This window comes from Protopterus annectens, chromosome 4.part0, assembly GCF_019279795.1.
Source record: "Protopterus annectens isolate FY-2018-M chromosome 4.part0, PAN1.0, whole genome shotgun sequence".
NCBI classification, from domain to species: domain Eukaryota; kingdom Metazoa; phylum Chordata; order Ceratodontiformes; family Protopteridae; genus Protopterus; species Protopterus annectens.
This window is the reverse complement of record NC_056733.1, coordinates 1,103,861,823-1,103,880,191: the sequence shown is the minus strand read 5'-3', so window position 1 is coordinate 1,103,880,191 and position 18,369 is coordinate 1,103,861,823. Positions and strand designations below refer to the sequence as shown.

Below are 18,369 nucleotides of genomic sequence, written 5' to 3'. Positions count from 1 at the left end.
GACAGGGATAACCCAAGTGTGATGACTGCAGCAGGGTGAACACTTGAACATCTACATTTATGGTGGGTACAAAACTGTACTTTTTCATCTTTCTGGCCTTATTATTGTTGTTGTTAGCTTGAATAGTTTAAATAGTTTAAGCAGTTTTTTTATATATTATATGTTTGCTTTATAATTTAGTGCTTTAATAGGCTGCCTTCTATCACGTTGCAAAAAGATCGTAAGCCTTTGGGCTTTAAAAAATGTGAGAAATGTAGCAAGAAGATGCCCCTCAGTGATTTGCACATTTTGTGTGTTTACTGCTTGGGGCCTCTTCATTTACAAGAGTCATGTGCTATTCGTCATGCCTTTAATTGAAGGACGTTGTTAGAATGTAAAAATAAGTTTATACTGAAGGGATTGATTAAAATTTCCCTTCTAAGGTTATTGTGTCTTATCCCTCCTCTCCTAAATCTGATAAATCGGAGAGGTTAGGGAAATTGTCATCTTCTGCTCCGAAAATCCTTGTTGGGGCCAAGAGCTAAACAACCAAAATTGCCTGATCCGACAGTTCCTATAGAGCCGACAACCACTACAGAGCCAGGGACCTCCTTGGATTGCTCCAAACCTTCAGATCAGAGGTCCTTCATAGAATCTACACCAAAATCTCCAGTGGCTTCTGAGTTTCATTATTGGAGCCGATCTCCATCCTTGGATCCGATTTCAGCTCTGCTTCCATCATTCTTTCTTGCTAGGTTTAGATCCCCAACACTGTCCACAAGGTCTTCCAGGAGCCTGTCGGATGAAGATGTGGATAGAGTGGTGCAGAGGCTTCTCAAGGCACATGCCTTGGCCAAACTTCCTTTGGATCTGAACCCAAAGGAGTCTGATGTTACCCCTGCGGCACCTACTCTTGGCGTCGGAGCTGGAAGACTCTCATATCCAGCTAGTGTCTGTATTGGATCTGAGACCACCTATTGGTTCTTCAGATCGGATTTCCCCCCTGAGTGTTTCTGCCCAGTCACCGCAGGAAACCTGTGGGAGCCGACATTCACTGTCTGGGTCCTTGGAGCAGATTCGGGCCACTTTGGATCTGATGCTTTCTCTTGAGGCCGCTGCTCAGGTGGGTTTGGCTTCTACCTCTTCTTCTGAGCTTCTTTCGCCAGCTCCGAGACCTCTCTCGGGTCCAACATCTCTTATCGGGTTTGGGGAGTTCCTTGGAGCAGGGGTAGTCTGCTTTCAATGTTCTGAGGAGTATAATGACTGCCCCTCAGTCTCTCAGTTTCCCTCGGAACTTCCAACTTCTTCAGCACAGGTGTCTTTTTCTCCTCACCCTTGTTTACAGGACCACAAGGATACAAGGCCTCAGGATGTCCTGCTTGGGACCCTCCCCTTCCGAAACTTGTCCAGAATATCCCACTGAAGAAGTTCCTTGGAGGACATGCAAGAAGAAGCTTCTGGACTCACTGTAGTGGTCTGTCACTTTGTGTACTGACCTTGATGAAGCAGAAGGGTCCCCATGATTACCTCCTGAGGATGTCTCCTTTGGAGACATTCTAGAAGTCCTGAAACAAACAGGGGATTGACAGTCCTCATCCCCTTCTGCGGAGGAGTCTGTATACCTGAAGGCCTTTGGATCCTCCCTTCAATGTCCTGGGTGATTCTGCCGTTCAACGAGCTTGTACATTGAACTTTTCGAAAGGTATGGGAGACCCCAGACTCCATAGAGCCCACTCTTAGGAGGCCAAATAAGCACATGGCAGCCGCCAAGGAAGAAGCTTTCCTCACAAAAGGTGTAGCAGTAGATGCCATGGTTGTGGCGGCAGCCGCAAAGAAGGAACTTTCCAAAACTAGTTCTGCTATCCATCTTCCTAATAAAGATTCTAGGACTATGGATAGTTACGGGAAGTGCGTCGTTTCTTCAGCAGCTTTCACATTGAGATCACTAAATTTTCTTATGCACTTCACCAAATTACAGAGAGACCTGCTGAAAGAGTTATCAGACTCTCCAAGGAGCTGTACCTGATGCGGCAGTGGATAAGATGAGCACAGCTGGCTACCTTCAATTCAGTTGTTAACTCATCCATGAGGCTCATTTCTTAAGCATTAGATGGAGCGAGTAGGGCAGCAAGATCAGTCATCTCTATAAGGAGGTAGTTTTGGATGTGCCTTTGCGATTTAGTGGAGCCCTTTAAGTCTTCCTTTGTTGGTGCTCCCTTCAATGGCTCATCTCTTTTCTTGCCAAAAATTAAAGAAACACTAACTCAGTGTAAGCAAGAGGGTAGGACTCGATCTGCCATTGGAGTATGTTTTTCTACACCCACTAGACCATATCCAAAGGGTCAGAGGGGTAGTGGGAAAATGTGGTTCAGGAAGTCGCAGTGGTCTTACCAGGGCACACAGGGTGATACTTCCTCCAGAGGGAGAACAGTAACAGAAGACGCTGTATTCCGGCAGAGGGGGGTGTGCAGAATCAGGGCTCTATGAAATCTTTCTCTAGTAGACCCTTTCAGTGCTCCTGAACGAGTACCTGACTCTTCACCTCTGGAGGCAGTCAGGAGTTGGTTGTCTTTGCACCTTGAAACCTAGCAGATCATTACCAACGACAAATGGGTGCAAGACATAATATCCAGGGGTTTATATAATTCCATTTTCCTGCCTTGTTCCTGCAAACAGGTCTATCCCAGATGTATCACCCAGTCAACAGGCAGAAGCAACATTAGAAATTCAAAAGTTGCTAAAGAAGAGAGTCATCCAGGAAGTCCCCGTAGACCAGGGAGGATTCGGAACTTACTCAAGATTCTTTTTAGTTCCAAAAAAAACAGGTGACTGGAGACCAATATTGGAGCTCAGCGAACTGAACAAATCTGTGAAGAAAACTGAGTTCCGGATGGTAACACTGTAGTCTATAGTTCCTTTTCTTGGAAAAGACAACTGTATGTGCTCTGTAGACCTTAAGGATGCGTACTACCATATCAAGATGGAAAGACGATCCAGAAGATACCTGTGCTTCTGGCTGGGAGTCTGTCATTTCCAGTTTAGAGCTCTGCCCTTTGGTCTCACTACAGCCCCCAGTGTCTTCAAATGTATGGCAGTAGTGGAAGCACACTTCAGACGCCAGGGAATCCAGGTGTTCCCATATTTGGATGACTTGGCTCATAACCACCCCGACCAAGCTTCTTCTGCTATAAGCGAGGGATTTATGCACTTCAGTTTTGCTCCAAACTAGGAATTACCATAGATTACGATAAATCCTCCTCAGAGCCATCTCAAAAGCTAACCTTTATAGGTACTGAAATAAATATAGACAACCCTGTACTAAGACTTCCACTAGACAGAGTACTCGACATTCGCCTACATGTCAGGCATCTAACCAGAAAAAAAAACGAGCCACGGCGAAACAAATACTACAGACTTTGGGAAGGATGGCAGCGTCTATTGTACTTATACCACTAGCACACCTACACATGAGGATTCTGCAATGGTTGCTTTCCACACAATGGTCAATTCTAGACCTTCCAGTGTCTCTCAAAATTCTTTTAACCAGGTCTTGCAAAATGGATCTCAAGTGATGGATTCATTGTCCATCAGTGTCTCAGGGCCATTCTTTACTTTCCCTCAACCCCAAGCCACGGTGACCACAGATGCTTCCCAGATTGGGGGGGGGGGGCATTTTCTGGGAAAGACTGTCCAAGGAACCTGGCAAGAACGCAATTTACTTGCATATAAACATTTTGGAGATGAGAGCAGTGCTATTAGCATTGCAGGCACTTCAAGACTCTCTCCCGCTAGGAACCATAGCAATCCAATCACACAATATGTCTGTGGTCTGGTACATAAACAAGCAGGGGGACCAGATCTTATCCCCTTTATCAATAAGCTTAAGGGTTTGGCAATGGGCAACATTTTCCAATCGCTTTCTTATTGCAGTGCGTATCCCAGGGAGGTCCAACATGATTGCGAACAAGCTGAGCAGGGCCATATTATGGCCACACGAGTGGTCCCTCAAATAAGTAGTAGCAGAAGAAATTTTTCAGAAATGGGGCCAGCCTTGCTGCGATCTTTTTGCATCATTCACCAATGCCAAATGCAGCAACTACATCTAATCCTTCTAGAAGGGGAGTCACCAAGGGATGCAGTTGTTCACGATTGGCCTCCGGGGCTCCTATATGCTTTCTCTCCAATTCCTCTGATTCCCAAACTACTGCAGAAGGCAAGTCTGTTAGAGACCACGATAATCCTCATTGCACCCTATTGGCCTTGTCAAATCTGGTTTCCCTTTCTACAGCCTCATCTCCGGGACAAACCATGGATTCTGGACCCATTTCCAAAATTATTGGTGCATCCGTCGAGAATAGCACATCCCAGCCTTCACAACCTCAAGTTGACAGCTTGGCTGCTCCAGTTCCCTTGATTGCTAGGTTTTCCCCGTCTGTCATCTCCAGTAAAGCATATCCTACTGTATTCACAGAAAACTTCCACACGGAAGATATACAAGACTAAATGGAATAGATTTGTTATCTGGGTGACTTATAACCTGGTTAGATCCCCTTTCTGTGCTCATTCATTCTGTATTGGAATTCCTAGCAAAACTATTTCATGAAAGTGCGGCTGCATCTGCTATTAAAGTCCAATTAGCTGCAATTTCAAATTATCATGTAGGGGAAAATGGTTGTTCTGTTGTGTCACACAGAATCTGCAGAGCCTTTTTAAAGGGAAATGGCAGTGGTCAGACCTCCATATAAGAACCCAACTCCACCCTACAATCTTAACTTTATTTTAACAAATATAATTTGCTCTCCCTTTGAACCTTCAGTGACATGCAATTTAAACTTCTTAGCTTGGAAAACACTTTTCTTTGTAGCTATCACCTCAGCTAGAAGAGTATCAGAACTACAGGCTCTTTTGTACAAGCACCCATATTTAATTTTTCATAAGGATAGAATGTCATTATGTACCAATCCTTCCTTTCTTCCCAAGATCGTGTCGGAAAGCAATCTAAACCAAACTATTGAGTTACCTGTTTTATTTTCTAATTACCAAAACAAAGGCGAATACTCTCTACATCTTTTGGATGTTCATATTCCATTGTATTTCTGCTTGCACAGGACTTCACAATTCAGGAAATCGGATCAGCTCTTTTCATCTTACTCTGAGATGAGACCATGGTTACCAGTCTCAAAAGTTACATTGTCTAGATGGCTCGCCCTTTGTATGTCTTATATCTACTCCTCAAAAAGCAAACCTTTTCCCTTTCATGTTATAGCACACTGTGCTGCAGCAACATGGGCTAAGCTGCATACTTTTATTACTCATTACAAAGTGGATTTGTCCTCCAGGAGTATGGCTTCCTTTGGTTCTATGGTTCTGAGGAATATTCTTCCATGAGCCACCCAGGAATTATGTTGCTTGGGGCAAGGTCCCATCAGTGAGAGTAAAGATGAAACTGACAACACACAAACAAGTTACGTTCTTACCATAACATTCCATGTGTGTTGGCCATCTCAACCTGTAGTCTCGCAACCCACCCTCCAAGCCCCCTTCCAGAACTCCTGGATGACCAAGTGGACATTGGTTTCTGGGATCTCCATAGCCTCAGAGATACTGACATTGTCCAGGAAATGGACCATAGTTGATGTATTCATTATTTTACCTTCTGGGTGGGCAAACAAGATCTGAGGTAGTTTGGGAACTGCATTGTGGGTAGGGAAGGAGGCCCACGAGACTTCAAGCTATTGGAAAGGCCGAGAGGGATCTCACCCATCAGTGAGAATAAAGGTCGAGATGGACAATACACATGCATTGTTATGGTAAGAACATAACGTGACATGCATTGCTATGGTAAGAACATAACGTGACATGCATTGTTATGGTAAGAACATAACTTCTTTTTCAGAGAGATTACAGCAAAAAATGTACTGGAGCATTTTTCGTCTTGACTGTAACTTGGTTGTAGAACACCTTACCGTAAGAGATGGTAAAATGTTTGTTAAACCTTAAAAAGCTTGTGTCAAAAGTACTAGAACAGAAAAGTTAGTATGAGTTCTGCTAAAACAGGATGATCGTTTTGTTATCACTGCAGAATTCTTCCTGTCTCTTCTCCCAGAGCTTTTAGGTTAATGCAAGTTTGTAGGAGTTATAAATAAAGATATTTGAAAAACGTTTGTAGGAGTAATAACTGCAATTAATTTTGTTTCTTTTCCCAAAAATTTTGGTTTGGATTTTGTTAAAGTGTAGCAATTAAAAATATTCTTTATTTTTATGCAGGATGATATGAATCTTAATGAGGCGAAACAGCAGCCATTGCGAGCGAAGGACATTGCAATAAAGCGAGAAATGGTTTCCCAGTATCTGTATACGTCAAAATCTGTAAGTATTAATTAATGTTGAGGGGGTTTCAGTACTCCCTCTGAGCTCATCCCCCCCTCCAAAGTTGATTTGGCTTCAATAGGTTAGTAGAATACTGCAGGGTATGTTTGGCACGTTACATTTTGAAATAAGTCAGTGAAATGTTAAAATAAATGTTTAAAACTATTGAGTTGTATTGTCATGGGAGTTTGGAGTCTTGACTGTTATATTTGTAATTAGATGTGGCCTGAGAGCTTTTGACCTTGTATTGGGCACAGTATTAGTGTGTGAGGGTCTGTATTCAGTTAAGTCGGTTATTGATAGATCTTTTAGCCAAGACTTTGCTGTTATCTGGCGGTTGCTACAACAGCTAAGGTCTGTTGTTAATTGGTGCCTACGTGCTTTAGTGCCATGTGTGGGGTAGCGCACTCATAAGTCTTTTTCCATATTACTCTGGTTCCTTGCTAGGTTGGCTTTTTACAAAAATATCAGTAATGTGTAGTTGTTCATCATAAGGACCATTTGATGTTTTATGCTCAGAGATGGAAGTGATTTACCCAAAAGAAAATAAAAAAATGTGAGGTTACTGAAGAAAGTATGTCATCAGTTTCCCGCTGAAGAGAATTTTTATACTAACATTTTATCCAAGATGAAAGATTTTTTATTTGGATCAGAATGAGGTTACTGTGGCACAGAACATATTTTATGATTTGCTGCAGTCTTGTTTGCTTTAGAGAATGTTGTTTTTTTTCCTCACCGCTTCTAGCGTAATTGATATTTAGCTTTCTGGTCTTAAGAAATATGACAAGTTCTATAAAGTATCTCAGACACACCAGTATCCATTTTCTAATCTGAAAGCAGACCCAACAGTTTTCTCTATCAAATTTGTTTCTGCTGAGCAGGTTACTCATGGCTAATCCCATTCTCTAAGGGGTTGGGAGGGGGTGGCCTAATGGTTAAGGTGTTTGCCTTACAAACACAAGGTGCTGGGTTTGAGTCTCACAAGGGATAATTGGCTAGACTTAAAATGGCTCGCAAGGGCAGTTAGTCTAATACTAATCTATGAACCTATGATCCTATGAAGGTGAAAAGACAGTGGATAAGTTGGTGACTAAAATGTATTCGTCTTATGCATTAACTTTTAGAATTTTAAACTGTCAAGCTCTTGTATTACAGTCCTTTGAGAACATGCAAAAGTTAATGGTTAACTTCACTTCTTCTAAGGTAATGAACTGTTCAGGTGACCAAGCATATTTTAAGTGTGCTTACGTTGCTGCTTCGTCGTCTTCCAAACCTGCTGCTTCTGAATCAGTTTTGAAGAGATTCGGTTGGCTTTGGTCTCAAAATCTCCCTGAAGTTGATAAAATGGAGATTTTAAACTTTTCTTTGATTAAAAGGGTTATTTTATCCCTTCTGCAGCTGAGGTGCTTAAGAAGTGCGATGAAAGAGGAAAACCGATTCAAGGAGAGTGTCAGATTTTTCAACACTCCTTTTTCATAGCAAATGCAATTCCCCTTTTTCCAGTAAGCACCAATGAGCTGAAAAGCAGGGTTTTTAAATAGCAATAAAAGGAGACTCTAAAAAGAAAGCCTCCATAAATCAATTACAGGCTTTGCAGTAAGCATGACTCTGCTCCTGTACAGGCTGTTTGTCCTCTCCCAACTTGGCAACTGTTCTATGTCTCTGAGTCTTCACCTCCCCTTGTGGCATCACATTGTTTCAGATAGTTTGGTTTTGTATGTAATCCAGAGGGGCTACACATGGCAATAGGAATTTCTCCCTCTTGTCTAGGGAGCCACACAACACTTAAGCTGATGTAGTCAGTTTTCATTCATTCCTCAACAGCTGGGTATCGATCCGACCCTCGGATCTGACATAGACAGTATTTTAGCTCTTGGCCACCAAAAAGTTCTTCCTTACCCATAATGATACACCAACCGCTAACATACCTCAGATCTCGTTTGCAGCTTTCATGTTTGAATGTGATCGCTTTCAGCTCTTAAGCTTTAAGCTAAGAGTGGGAAGATAAGTTAATTCCTTACTTTATTTAATGTAAAAATCTTATAATTTCCTATCTCTAATACCTCTGTTTTTACACTTTTTTACACCTTTTACACATTTTTCAGTGTGATTTTATTGCTATAGTTGGTAAGCCCTTTTTTCCCCTTTCCCTGTTTACATGCTTGTGTAATTCACACTACCATTCCTGGTAATTTTTCTGTTTTAGCTTGTTAGAAAACTTAAAAAAAAAAAAAAAAAAAAAAAAAAAAAACTTCCTTTCTGCTCTTTTTCTTATGTCTGATAAAATGTGTGAAAAGGGTCCATCAGGCTTTAAGAAGTTCCAGTAATTTGGGCAAAAGTTGCCTTTCTCAAATGCGCACACTTTGTGTTTGTACTGTTTGGGACCAGACCATTTTAGAGGTAGATTGCTCCATCTGCAAGGCCTTCAAACCCGAGAGCTATCGCAGACAGAAAAAGTAAATTAATCTTGAAAGAACTGTTAACCTTCTTAATTTCAGTGGCTATTTCTGAGGCTTAACCTCCCCCCCAACCTAAGCTTAGGGAGACCTCGGCTAAGCCTTCAAGGCCTTCCATATCCTCAATGCCCTTGTCGGATCCTACCACAGAACCACTTTGGAAAAAAACACAAAAAGCCAGATCTGAGGAATGCTGCACTTCAGCCTGCATCCGAGTTGAAAACTGCTTCCTCTGATCCTAGTTTTTTGGCTCTGAAGCCTTTGCCCAGGACCAGCTATTCCACTTCCATAGGCCTATTACCCTCTAGAGTACCTTCCCCATTTTTTGAGTCCTTATGGCACTCTTGGTCCCCATCGCTAACTTCTTGTTCTTCCAGAAGTCTGACTAAGGCTGCTGAGGACAGAATGATGAGGAAAGTTCTCTTGGTGTAGATACAGATGGGAGTTCTCTTGGCTCCTACTCCTTTGAGTCAGGAAGTCCACATTTGTACTACTCCACCAACCTTGGCTCCTTCTCTGATCTGACCTGTTGTTTCGGAGCCCTTGGATCCAGGTATCCCGGGACCATCTGGATCAGATTTGAAGATTTTAGTATCTTCTACTCCGAGGCTGTCACTGCACCAGCTCCAATTGTTTTGGAGCTGGACGACTCTCTGAGCCGAAGTGTTCATGTTGGATCCGAATTGTCAGAGCCATCTCTTCCTGTTAGAGCTTCTGCATTGGATCGCTCGGTTCTGACAGCCTTGGGTGGGGTCTGCCTTTGGGGCAGGGAAGTTAATGGTGCAGAAGCATGGCTTCTTGGCTCTGTCAGCTTTCTTCTCTCTGGAGTGTTCTGCCTTTAAGGTGGTGAAGAGAGTGTTCTCTGCTTCTGCAGGACAGACAGTCCCTACTCCCTCAGATCTTAGCTGTGGATCCTGTGTGCTTCTACGCCTTGATCCTCAACATTCTACTCTACAGGGACAGTCTGTCCAAAATCTCCAGGTTACCCAGCAGGGTATTAGTATCTCTTCCGATACTTATCCGGAGCATCCCATCAAAGAGGTCTATAGGAAAGAGGAAGTGTAAGAGATGGAGGCACTTGGATTCCCCTCAGGAGTCAGTCACTGAAGATACTAATTTTGATGAAGGGGGAGGATCCCCAAGATCACCACCTGCAGAAGTCTCATTCACAGCCATCCTTGAAATTCTTAAGCAGGAGGGGTGGTGGTTCTACTGATAACCCTTCCCCTGAGAAATCTTGATTCCTGGAGGCTTTTGGGTCTGGCCCGTCTACCTCCTGAATAACTGCCTGCTGATGAGCTCATAGGTGTATACTAGGCTAAAGGTTCTGGAGCCTTTACAATCCTGGCCTGTAGGATTGATCTCTAGGCAGGCGTGGAAAGAACCAGACAGAGTTGAGCCAATCCCCAAAACACCAGATCAGATTCTGGCACTACCTGTAGGAATGGAGTTTTGGAGCAAGGGAGTGCTTGTGGATGCTCTGGTCGTGGCAGCAGCCACTGAAAAGGAATTTGCGAAGTAGAGTTCTTGTGTCCATCCCCCTAACAGGAAGTCTCAGGCTTTGGACATATTTGGGAAGTGTGTGCATGCTTCAGTGACATTTGCCGTCAGATCACTGAACTATTTGGCCACTTTACAAGGCTACAGAGGGACTTGATAAAGGAGCTGTCAAAATCCCTTTCTGGGACCACTGTTACTGAGACTCTGGCTTCTGTCGCCTCATAGCTGGCAACACTACAGCCCATTTCTAGTTCGTCCATGATGCTTTTCCTCTCATACAGCTGAAGGTACCTCAAGGGCGGCAGGTTCAGGCATTGCCATTAGGAGGCTTGCCTAGATGTGCTTGTGTGATATTGCAGAGACTTTCAAGTCCTCGTTCGTCAGTGCACCTTTTGTTGGCAGTTCATTGTTTGGCCCTAAGGTAAAGGATACACTCTTCAGGTGTGAGAAAGATGGAAAGACCCTCTCTGCAGTGTGCATACATTTTTCAACCATTCAAAGAACCTTCTGTAGGAATCAACGAGGTGCTCTTATAATGTAGTTCAGAAAGTCACGGGGTCCTTTCCAAGATCCACATGGAGATCCCCCAAGGGCAGAGGTGGGGTGGGACTGAAATGGAAGATGCTGCCCACATGGCAGATGAGGCCTGCAGAACCAAGGGTCTAGAGATTCCTTCTCTGACAGACCCTGCCTATCAGTGCTTCTGAAAGGAGGCCCAGTTGTACTCCTCTGGAGGCAATCAGAGGTGCAGGGGTAGGCATCACAAAAGGTACGTGGGTGCAGAAGATTATTTCCAGAGGTTATACAATTGCGTTTTCCCTTCCATCTCCAGCTATATGCAAATTTTCTGATATTTCACTCAGATAGAGGAAAGCAGCAGCACTAGAAATACAAAAGCTGCTAGAAAGAGTCATCCAGGAGGTCCCACCAGACCAGAGAGAATCTTTAACTTGCTCAAGATTCTTTAGTGCCAAAGAAAACAGGACTGGATCTCAGCAAATTGAACAAATCAGTTAGAGACACAAAGTTTCGGATGGTCACGGTTCAGTCCATTCTGCCATTTTTGCACAAGGACAACTGGATGTGCTAGCTAGACCTTCAAGATGCATACTGTCACATAAAAATGAACAATCAGTCCAGAAGATTTCTGCACTCCCAGCTGAGAGCCATCCATTATCATTTCATAGAACTGCCCTTTGGTCTCATGACAGACCCTAGAGTGTTCTACTAATGCAGGGCAGTGGTAGCAGCTCACTTAAGACTGCAAGGATTCCGAGTATTTCCTTACTTAGATGACTGGGTCATTACTGCCCTGACCAGGCATCTACTAATAACAGCGTGAGATCAGGTACTCCAGACTTGCACTCACTTGGGGATAACCATAAATTACAGCAAGTTTTACTTAAAACTGTCTCAGACATTGGATTTCATAGGACCAAATGTTAACACGGTGTCAGTGGCAGCTTCTCTTCCTCTCTCAAGAGTACAAGCTATCAGATTCCAGGTCAGAAGAATCACAGTACCACAATCTCAGCCAGATTTTGATTCTACAAGCTTTGGGATCAGTGTCGGCGGCTATAGTCCTGGTTCCTCTAGCAAGATTTCACATGAGAATTCTACAATGGATGTTAGCAATACAATAGTCTGTTCTTTACCAACATATGTCATCCCAAGTAAGAATCACTCAGGCAAGCAAGAGATACCTTTGGTGATGGATTTTATAAGATCAAGCTCTATAAGGCTGTCCTTTCATCCTCCCTCAGTTCAAGGCCATAGTGACCACAGATGCACCCCAGATTGGGTGGGGGGGACACTTCCTGGGGAGAACGGTCCAAGGCTCTTGGTCCCCCGAAGAGGCCAACGTGCATATCAATGTCCTGAAATTGACATTTCAGCCATTCCAAGATGCTCTGCTTTTCTGGTCAGTTGCGATTCAGACAGACAACGTTTCAGTAGTCTGATACATCAACAAACAAGGAAGAACCAGGTCTTACCCCTTGTGTTAAAAAGCCCTCAGAGTGTGGCAATGGGCAATGTCATCCAACCATTTCCTGATATTTGTGCATGTTCTGGGAAGTCCAGCATGATAGCAGACAAATTGAGCAGGTCTGTTCTGCTACCTCACGAGTGGTCTCTCAACATGAAGGTGACAGAAATGATTTTTCGCGTGTGGGGCCAGTATTGCTGTGAGCTCTTTGCATTTACCTAAACAACAAGTACAGCGGCTTCTTTGCCCTAATCCCCCCACTAGGGGAATCACTGAGGGATGCTGTACTACATGATTGGACCCCTGGTTTTCTCTATGCTTATCCTCCAACTCCATTGATCCCCAAATTTCTGCAAAAAGCTTTCCGGTTGAAGAGCAACTTCATCATCATTGCATCTTAGTGGCTTCAACAGATTTGGTTTCCATTTCTTTGGCCTCATCTAATTTACCTACCTTGAATTCCAGATCCGATTCCAGACCTCCTGTCTCACCCAGCAGGCATGATTCACCCGGATATTTCTAACCTAAAGCTGACAACGTGGTTTCTCCCACTTACATTAATAGACAACCTTTGCTCTCGTCCCGTCTTTTGTATACATTTATGTTCCTATAAACCTTTACAGAAGTAAATGTTAGACGTTTGTTGTTTGGGCACATCAGAAGCATATTGACTCATTTTCAGCCTCTGTACAGTGTCTCCTTGAATTTTTGGCAACAATTTTCAATGAAGGAGCTACTCCTCAGCTATTCATGTTCAGTTAGCAGCAATCTCTAATTTTCACACTGCATTTCAGAACTCTCTCCTGGCGTAATCTAAACTTTGTAAGGCTTTCTTGAGAGGTACCTTTCTTTTGAAACCTCATTATAACTTCTCCATGGGACTTAAATTTAGTACTGCAGGCCTTGATTTGTTCCCCTTTTGAGCCAGCAGTAAAATGTGATCTAAAGTTTCTGATCTGGAAGACTGTCTTTTTGGTAGCAATCTCCTCTGCCAGAAGGATTTTAGAACTTCAAGCATTGTCTTCTGAACCTCCCTACTTGATTTTCACAGGGATAGAGTGACATTATGAACCAAATCTCCTTTCCTTCCTAATTTGATGTCAAAAATCAACCAGTCCATTAATCTGCCAGTTTTCTTTCCTAAATTTGCAAACAAAGGCTTGTAGATGTTGCAGTTATTGGACGTTCACAGACATTTATGTTTTTACTTATGTAGAACTAAAGAAATTAGAAAGACTGATCAATTATTTGTCTCCTTTGCAGATTCTAAGTTGGTTAAATCAGTTGCAAAGGTAACTTTAGCCAGATGGCTGACCGATTGTATATCATTTATTTACAAGAAGTTGGGTCAGTCCTTACCAAAACCTTTGAGAGCCCATTCAGTTAGGTCCATGGCAACTTCTTCAGTGTTAATCTGTAGGGCTTCCGTGGACAACATATGTATGGCTGCAACTTGGACCATTCCTCATACCTTTGTTACACGTTACAAACTGAGAAGGAAGATCAGCCTTTGGCTCAGCTGTGCTCTGGAATATCCTTCCTTAGAGTCCACCCAGGATTTTAGGTGGCTGGGCACTCTAACAACTGTTGAGGAATGAGTGAAAATTGACATCAGATGTTGACATTTTGTATTCACCATAACGTTTCATATGTGTTGTCCATTTTCATTCTTCCTCAACTCCTATCCCACTAATCCCCAACCTTTTTAACAACTGATTTCTGGAAGAACAACTTATAAGGACACCACGATTCCTTATGTTGAGCTCCTCATAATGGTTTCTTCTACCAGGGGAATTATTTTTTTTTTTTTACATTATACTAATCAGCAAACAAGATCTGAGTTATGTTAGGGGTTGGTGCATTATGAATAAAGGAGGAGCTTGAGAGCTTTTTGGTGGCCATGAGATAAAATAACTGCAGAGTCAGATCAAAGGCTCAGATCTGAACCCAACTGTTGATAGAGTGAAAATGGACAACACAGATGGAACATTATGGTGAGTACATAACTTTTTTTTCCTGTGATCCTGCACTCCATGCTTTGTTAGGGAGTAATTGAACCAGTGCCCCTCAACCTCATAGGCAAAGGCTTTTATTCAAGAATGTTTGTAGTCGTAAACATGGAGGATCCTGGAGGTCTCTGCTGGTTCTTTCTTTACTGAACCATTTTGTCAGTATTTCGAAGTTAAAGATGCTATCCCTTCATTGTCTTGCACCTCTAATTCATCATCTATCTTTCTGGACAGAGTTTGTTTTGTTTATTATCACATTCATATTACAGAGCATTTCCAGTGTTTCTTAAGAATGTGAGCCAGACACAGCAAGTATTTTACCCTTTGGACTGTCATATTCACAGAATGAATAGCTCTACTAGTTGGTTACCAAAGTCTTAAATGGCTTCACATTTTCCAGATTTGGAAGATTCTTATTTTTGCAAGCTCTTTTTACAGCTGTCAAAAGTCTTTGGCAACTGTTCAGAATCTTCTTCTCAATCTAAGATTTCAAACCAACTTTCAGAAGTCTGCTTTCATTCCTTCTCATAGAATGCAGTTCTTGTAATGTTTACAAGACTCTGCCTTGGGAAGACCCCTTATTCCTCCCGACAAAAGTAGACGTTTCAACAGTTCTTCTTGAGTTTCTCCAGTCAAAGCCATGCATCTGCAAGGGAGTTTTTTAGGATTCTGGGATACGTGACATTGATGATTCTCATGCATTGCCTGGCCAGACTACACATGAGAAAAATACAGTGGTACCTCAGGTCAGTCTGGACTTGGCATATAAACCCTATGTTTTTTCAGATCCCAGTTCTAGAGTTTGCAGATAGGGAGATTGGATGGTGTTTAGACCAGATAGCTTGCAGTCCAAGTCTTCCATCAGTCATTCACCACAGATGCTTCAGATCTGCTGGATCCTGTAGACAGACAGAAGTATATAAATGTCGGAGAGTTGTTAGCAGTTGTCACTGTTTTGATGCCATTGAATCCCTAGGACCTCTGCAGTTGTACACAAACACCACTACAGTGATGTGGTACATTAAACAAATGGGGGTGGGGTTACCTAATCTTATCCACTTTGCAAACTTGCTGTGACAGCCTGGAAGATAGCAGCTTAGCTCAGTTTGACTCTTTAAGCTTTTATGCATTACATCAGAGTAGAACGTGGTGACAAACAGGCTCAGCAGGACTAGGACAGACCCTCTACAAATGGTAACTTCATCTTGGACCTTTCTGGGAATGTAAGTTGATCAACATCTGTTTTAGTGAGTAATGATCTAGGTGTAGATATGTTTTAAATTTCAGTGGTGTCTCCCCACATGTGCGGATGCCCCTTTGTAAAAACAACTTTCTTTTGAGGTTTGCTGAAAGTTGTTTCAGACTTTTTTTTCCCTGCTCTATCATCACTCTGTTAAAGAGTTGTTAGTCAACCAACATGACCCCATCTTTCCACTGATTTCCATGGGTGTTGTAAAGATCCAGAGGAACTCCAGAAATTGTGGTGGTGACTCCTTTCTGGCCAAGGCAACAGTGGATGCCCCTTATTTTCACTTTTGCCAAGGGCACTTACCACAATCTTCCTGACAGACTGAATTTACTCACACAAGAAGGGGAACGTTTCATAAACCCAGTCTGAAAACTCTTCAGCTAACTGTCTGGATGATAGAATTTTGATATTTTCAAACACTTTGTTTAAAAGTAACTTCATTGGAAGTTCAAAATGACCGCTGTTCTGTGAGCACTGCTATCACCTAGGTCTCTGATATACCCTGGATTAAAATTTACTGCCAATATCATCCAGCAAACAAAAGAGGAAGACAAATTGACAGATTCAGCTCAGAAACAGCAGGATTAACTAAGATTTCTGAATAACAGCTTAAGCCATGTGCTACTAAGGCCCTGCATCTGACTGCAAAATTGGTAAAACACTATACAGCAAGATGTCAAAAGAGGAAAATAATATGGAAACAACAATAACTAAGACTAAATTCTCAGTACTAGCCTCACCTGAGAAAGACACAACTTCAAAAAGACAAAAGACAACTAAACAAACTGACAACTCTAAAACTACAAATAAATCCAAGACAGACCAGCCAGCTAATCTGGAAGACATAAAATCTGCCTTATTACCTATCCAGCAAGCAATAAAGGACTTATTTACAATTTCAAACCTTTGGTGACTCATTCAGCCAAATAATATCCAGAATGGAAAAATCTGAGTCCAAAATAATAGAAAATGAAATAAAAATAGACTCTATTTCTCAAAGAACTGATGCCCATGACAAAGAAATACAAGACTTACAAGCAAAAATAACAGACCTGGAAGCAAGATCTCGAAGGAACAATGTCATCATCAGAGGAATACCTGAAACTGTACTTCATAACAATCTAATACCAACAATCAAGCAAATAATAAATTCCCTGCTAGAGGAACCTGAAGAAATGCAGCAAATAACAATAGAGAGAGCCCACAGAGCCCTGAGGGAAATGCAGACACCACTGAAACCAAGACCTGTCTATATTAAAATATTAAACTACCAAGATGTAAATAAAATCATACTGGCAGCAAAAAAAAAAAAGGCACACTCACCTGGAATAATAATAAAATCTCCTTTGCTCAAGACCTCCCTATACAAATAAGACAAGCAAGACAACTATTATCTCCATACTGCAGGTTCCTAATAGAAAAAAAAAAATCAAATTCCAGATGAAATGTCCAAATCAGTTAATCTTCTACATCGAAGAGGTTAAATACATGGTCACTAACCCCAAAGATGCAAAAGAAACATTCCTGGCCGTTTTCAAGCAAATTCCACCTTCAGAAGTGAAATAAATCCACAAAAAATGATAAAGGACTCTTGGGTGAAAAAACGACCCCATTCACGAGCACTCTAGCTGGGATCCAACTCTGAAAGCGTCCCCTTGCTGTCTAGGCCCTTAAATACATGATGTGAGCTATGAGGAACACAGGAAAAGGAAGTGCAGCCTGGGTAGGAACCAAAAATCAACTGCCCTTTCCGATGCGCGAATATAGGAAGGAGCCTCCTTCTGGGACATTGGTCTGCAAATTCAGTCCCCCTATGATTTTGAGGACTCCATTAAGAACGAGAGAACTGCAGTGGTGGTGCTGCGGTAGTGTTGTCGCCTCACAGCAAGACGTTGTGCCATTCGATTCTCAGCTAGAGCATCTTATGTGTGGAGACATGCATGAATGGGCGTACCTTCGTTGAAGGTTGTGCTTCAGGGCTGGCAAACTCAGCATGTAAAAAATCTACTGCCAATCATTAGCGGACTGGAGTTCCGCTGTGGCGACCCGTAACCGGGAAAAGCCGAAAGACACAAACATTAAGAACAGTCAGACAAAATGGATTTCAGCAAGCTCCAAAAGACTATACTGCCTGAAAAATGAAAGTTGATCTGCACCAGCTAAAAGAAGAAAGCTGCACCATAGATGTCAACCAATTTGCAAGCAAAACTTTGAAGAAATAAGGTGCTGTTGAACTGAACCATTCACTAAAACAGTACACCCAGTACTGTGTAGGTGAATGAAAATCCAGCCTTAAATAATAGGCAAGAAATAAACTGTCAGAAACAGGCTAGCTAATAGACTAATATTGGGGAAAAAATGTTAAATGTTTTATGTAAATACTAGAAATGTGTTAAAAGATCCTGGAAAGAAGTAATCTCAGGGAAATAGTAAAATAAGCACAAAAACTGTGAAAGCACTGAGTCACCAATAAAACCAAACTGTGCTGTGGGCTAATGGAGCGAACAAAACAGCTGTTTTTTTTAAAAACTCCGCTTTATTCCACAATGCAAAAACACCATTAACGCTCTTATCACACAGCTGGCGTTTCCGTCCACACTACTTGGACTTCATCAGATAATTCATTAATTAACACAATCATTTCTTAAATACAGCCACGAGATTACATAAACCAATCAAATTCCTAAATACAATTTAAAATGTACTAATCAGATGTTCTTGTTGGGCTCATAAATATTCATATATATGTATGAAGATATTAAACATGTTTTTCACAGATATTTGTAAAAAAAACTTTATAAATAACCTTAAAATCTATAA

At 42.1% G+C, this 18,369-nt stretch overlaps 1 protein-coding gene across 1 annotated transcript in view; it reads left to right on the top strand.

Annotated features, from left to right (window-relative positions):
- The window catches only part of DIAPH1 (diaphanous related formin 1), a 2,838,381-nt gene that overhangs the window by 505,990 nt on the left and 2,314,022 nt on the right, over positions 1-18,369 (top strand). The window contains exon 3 of the mRNA XM_044069079.1: positions 6,247-6,348. Coding sequence (XP_043925014.1) covers positions 6,247-6,348 — 102 coding nt within the window. The remainder of the gene's footprint in view (positions 1-6,246; positions 6,349-18,369) is intronic.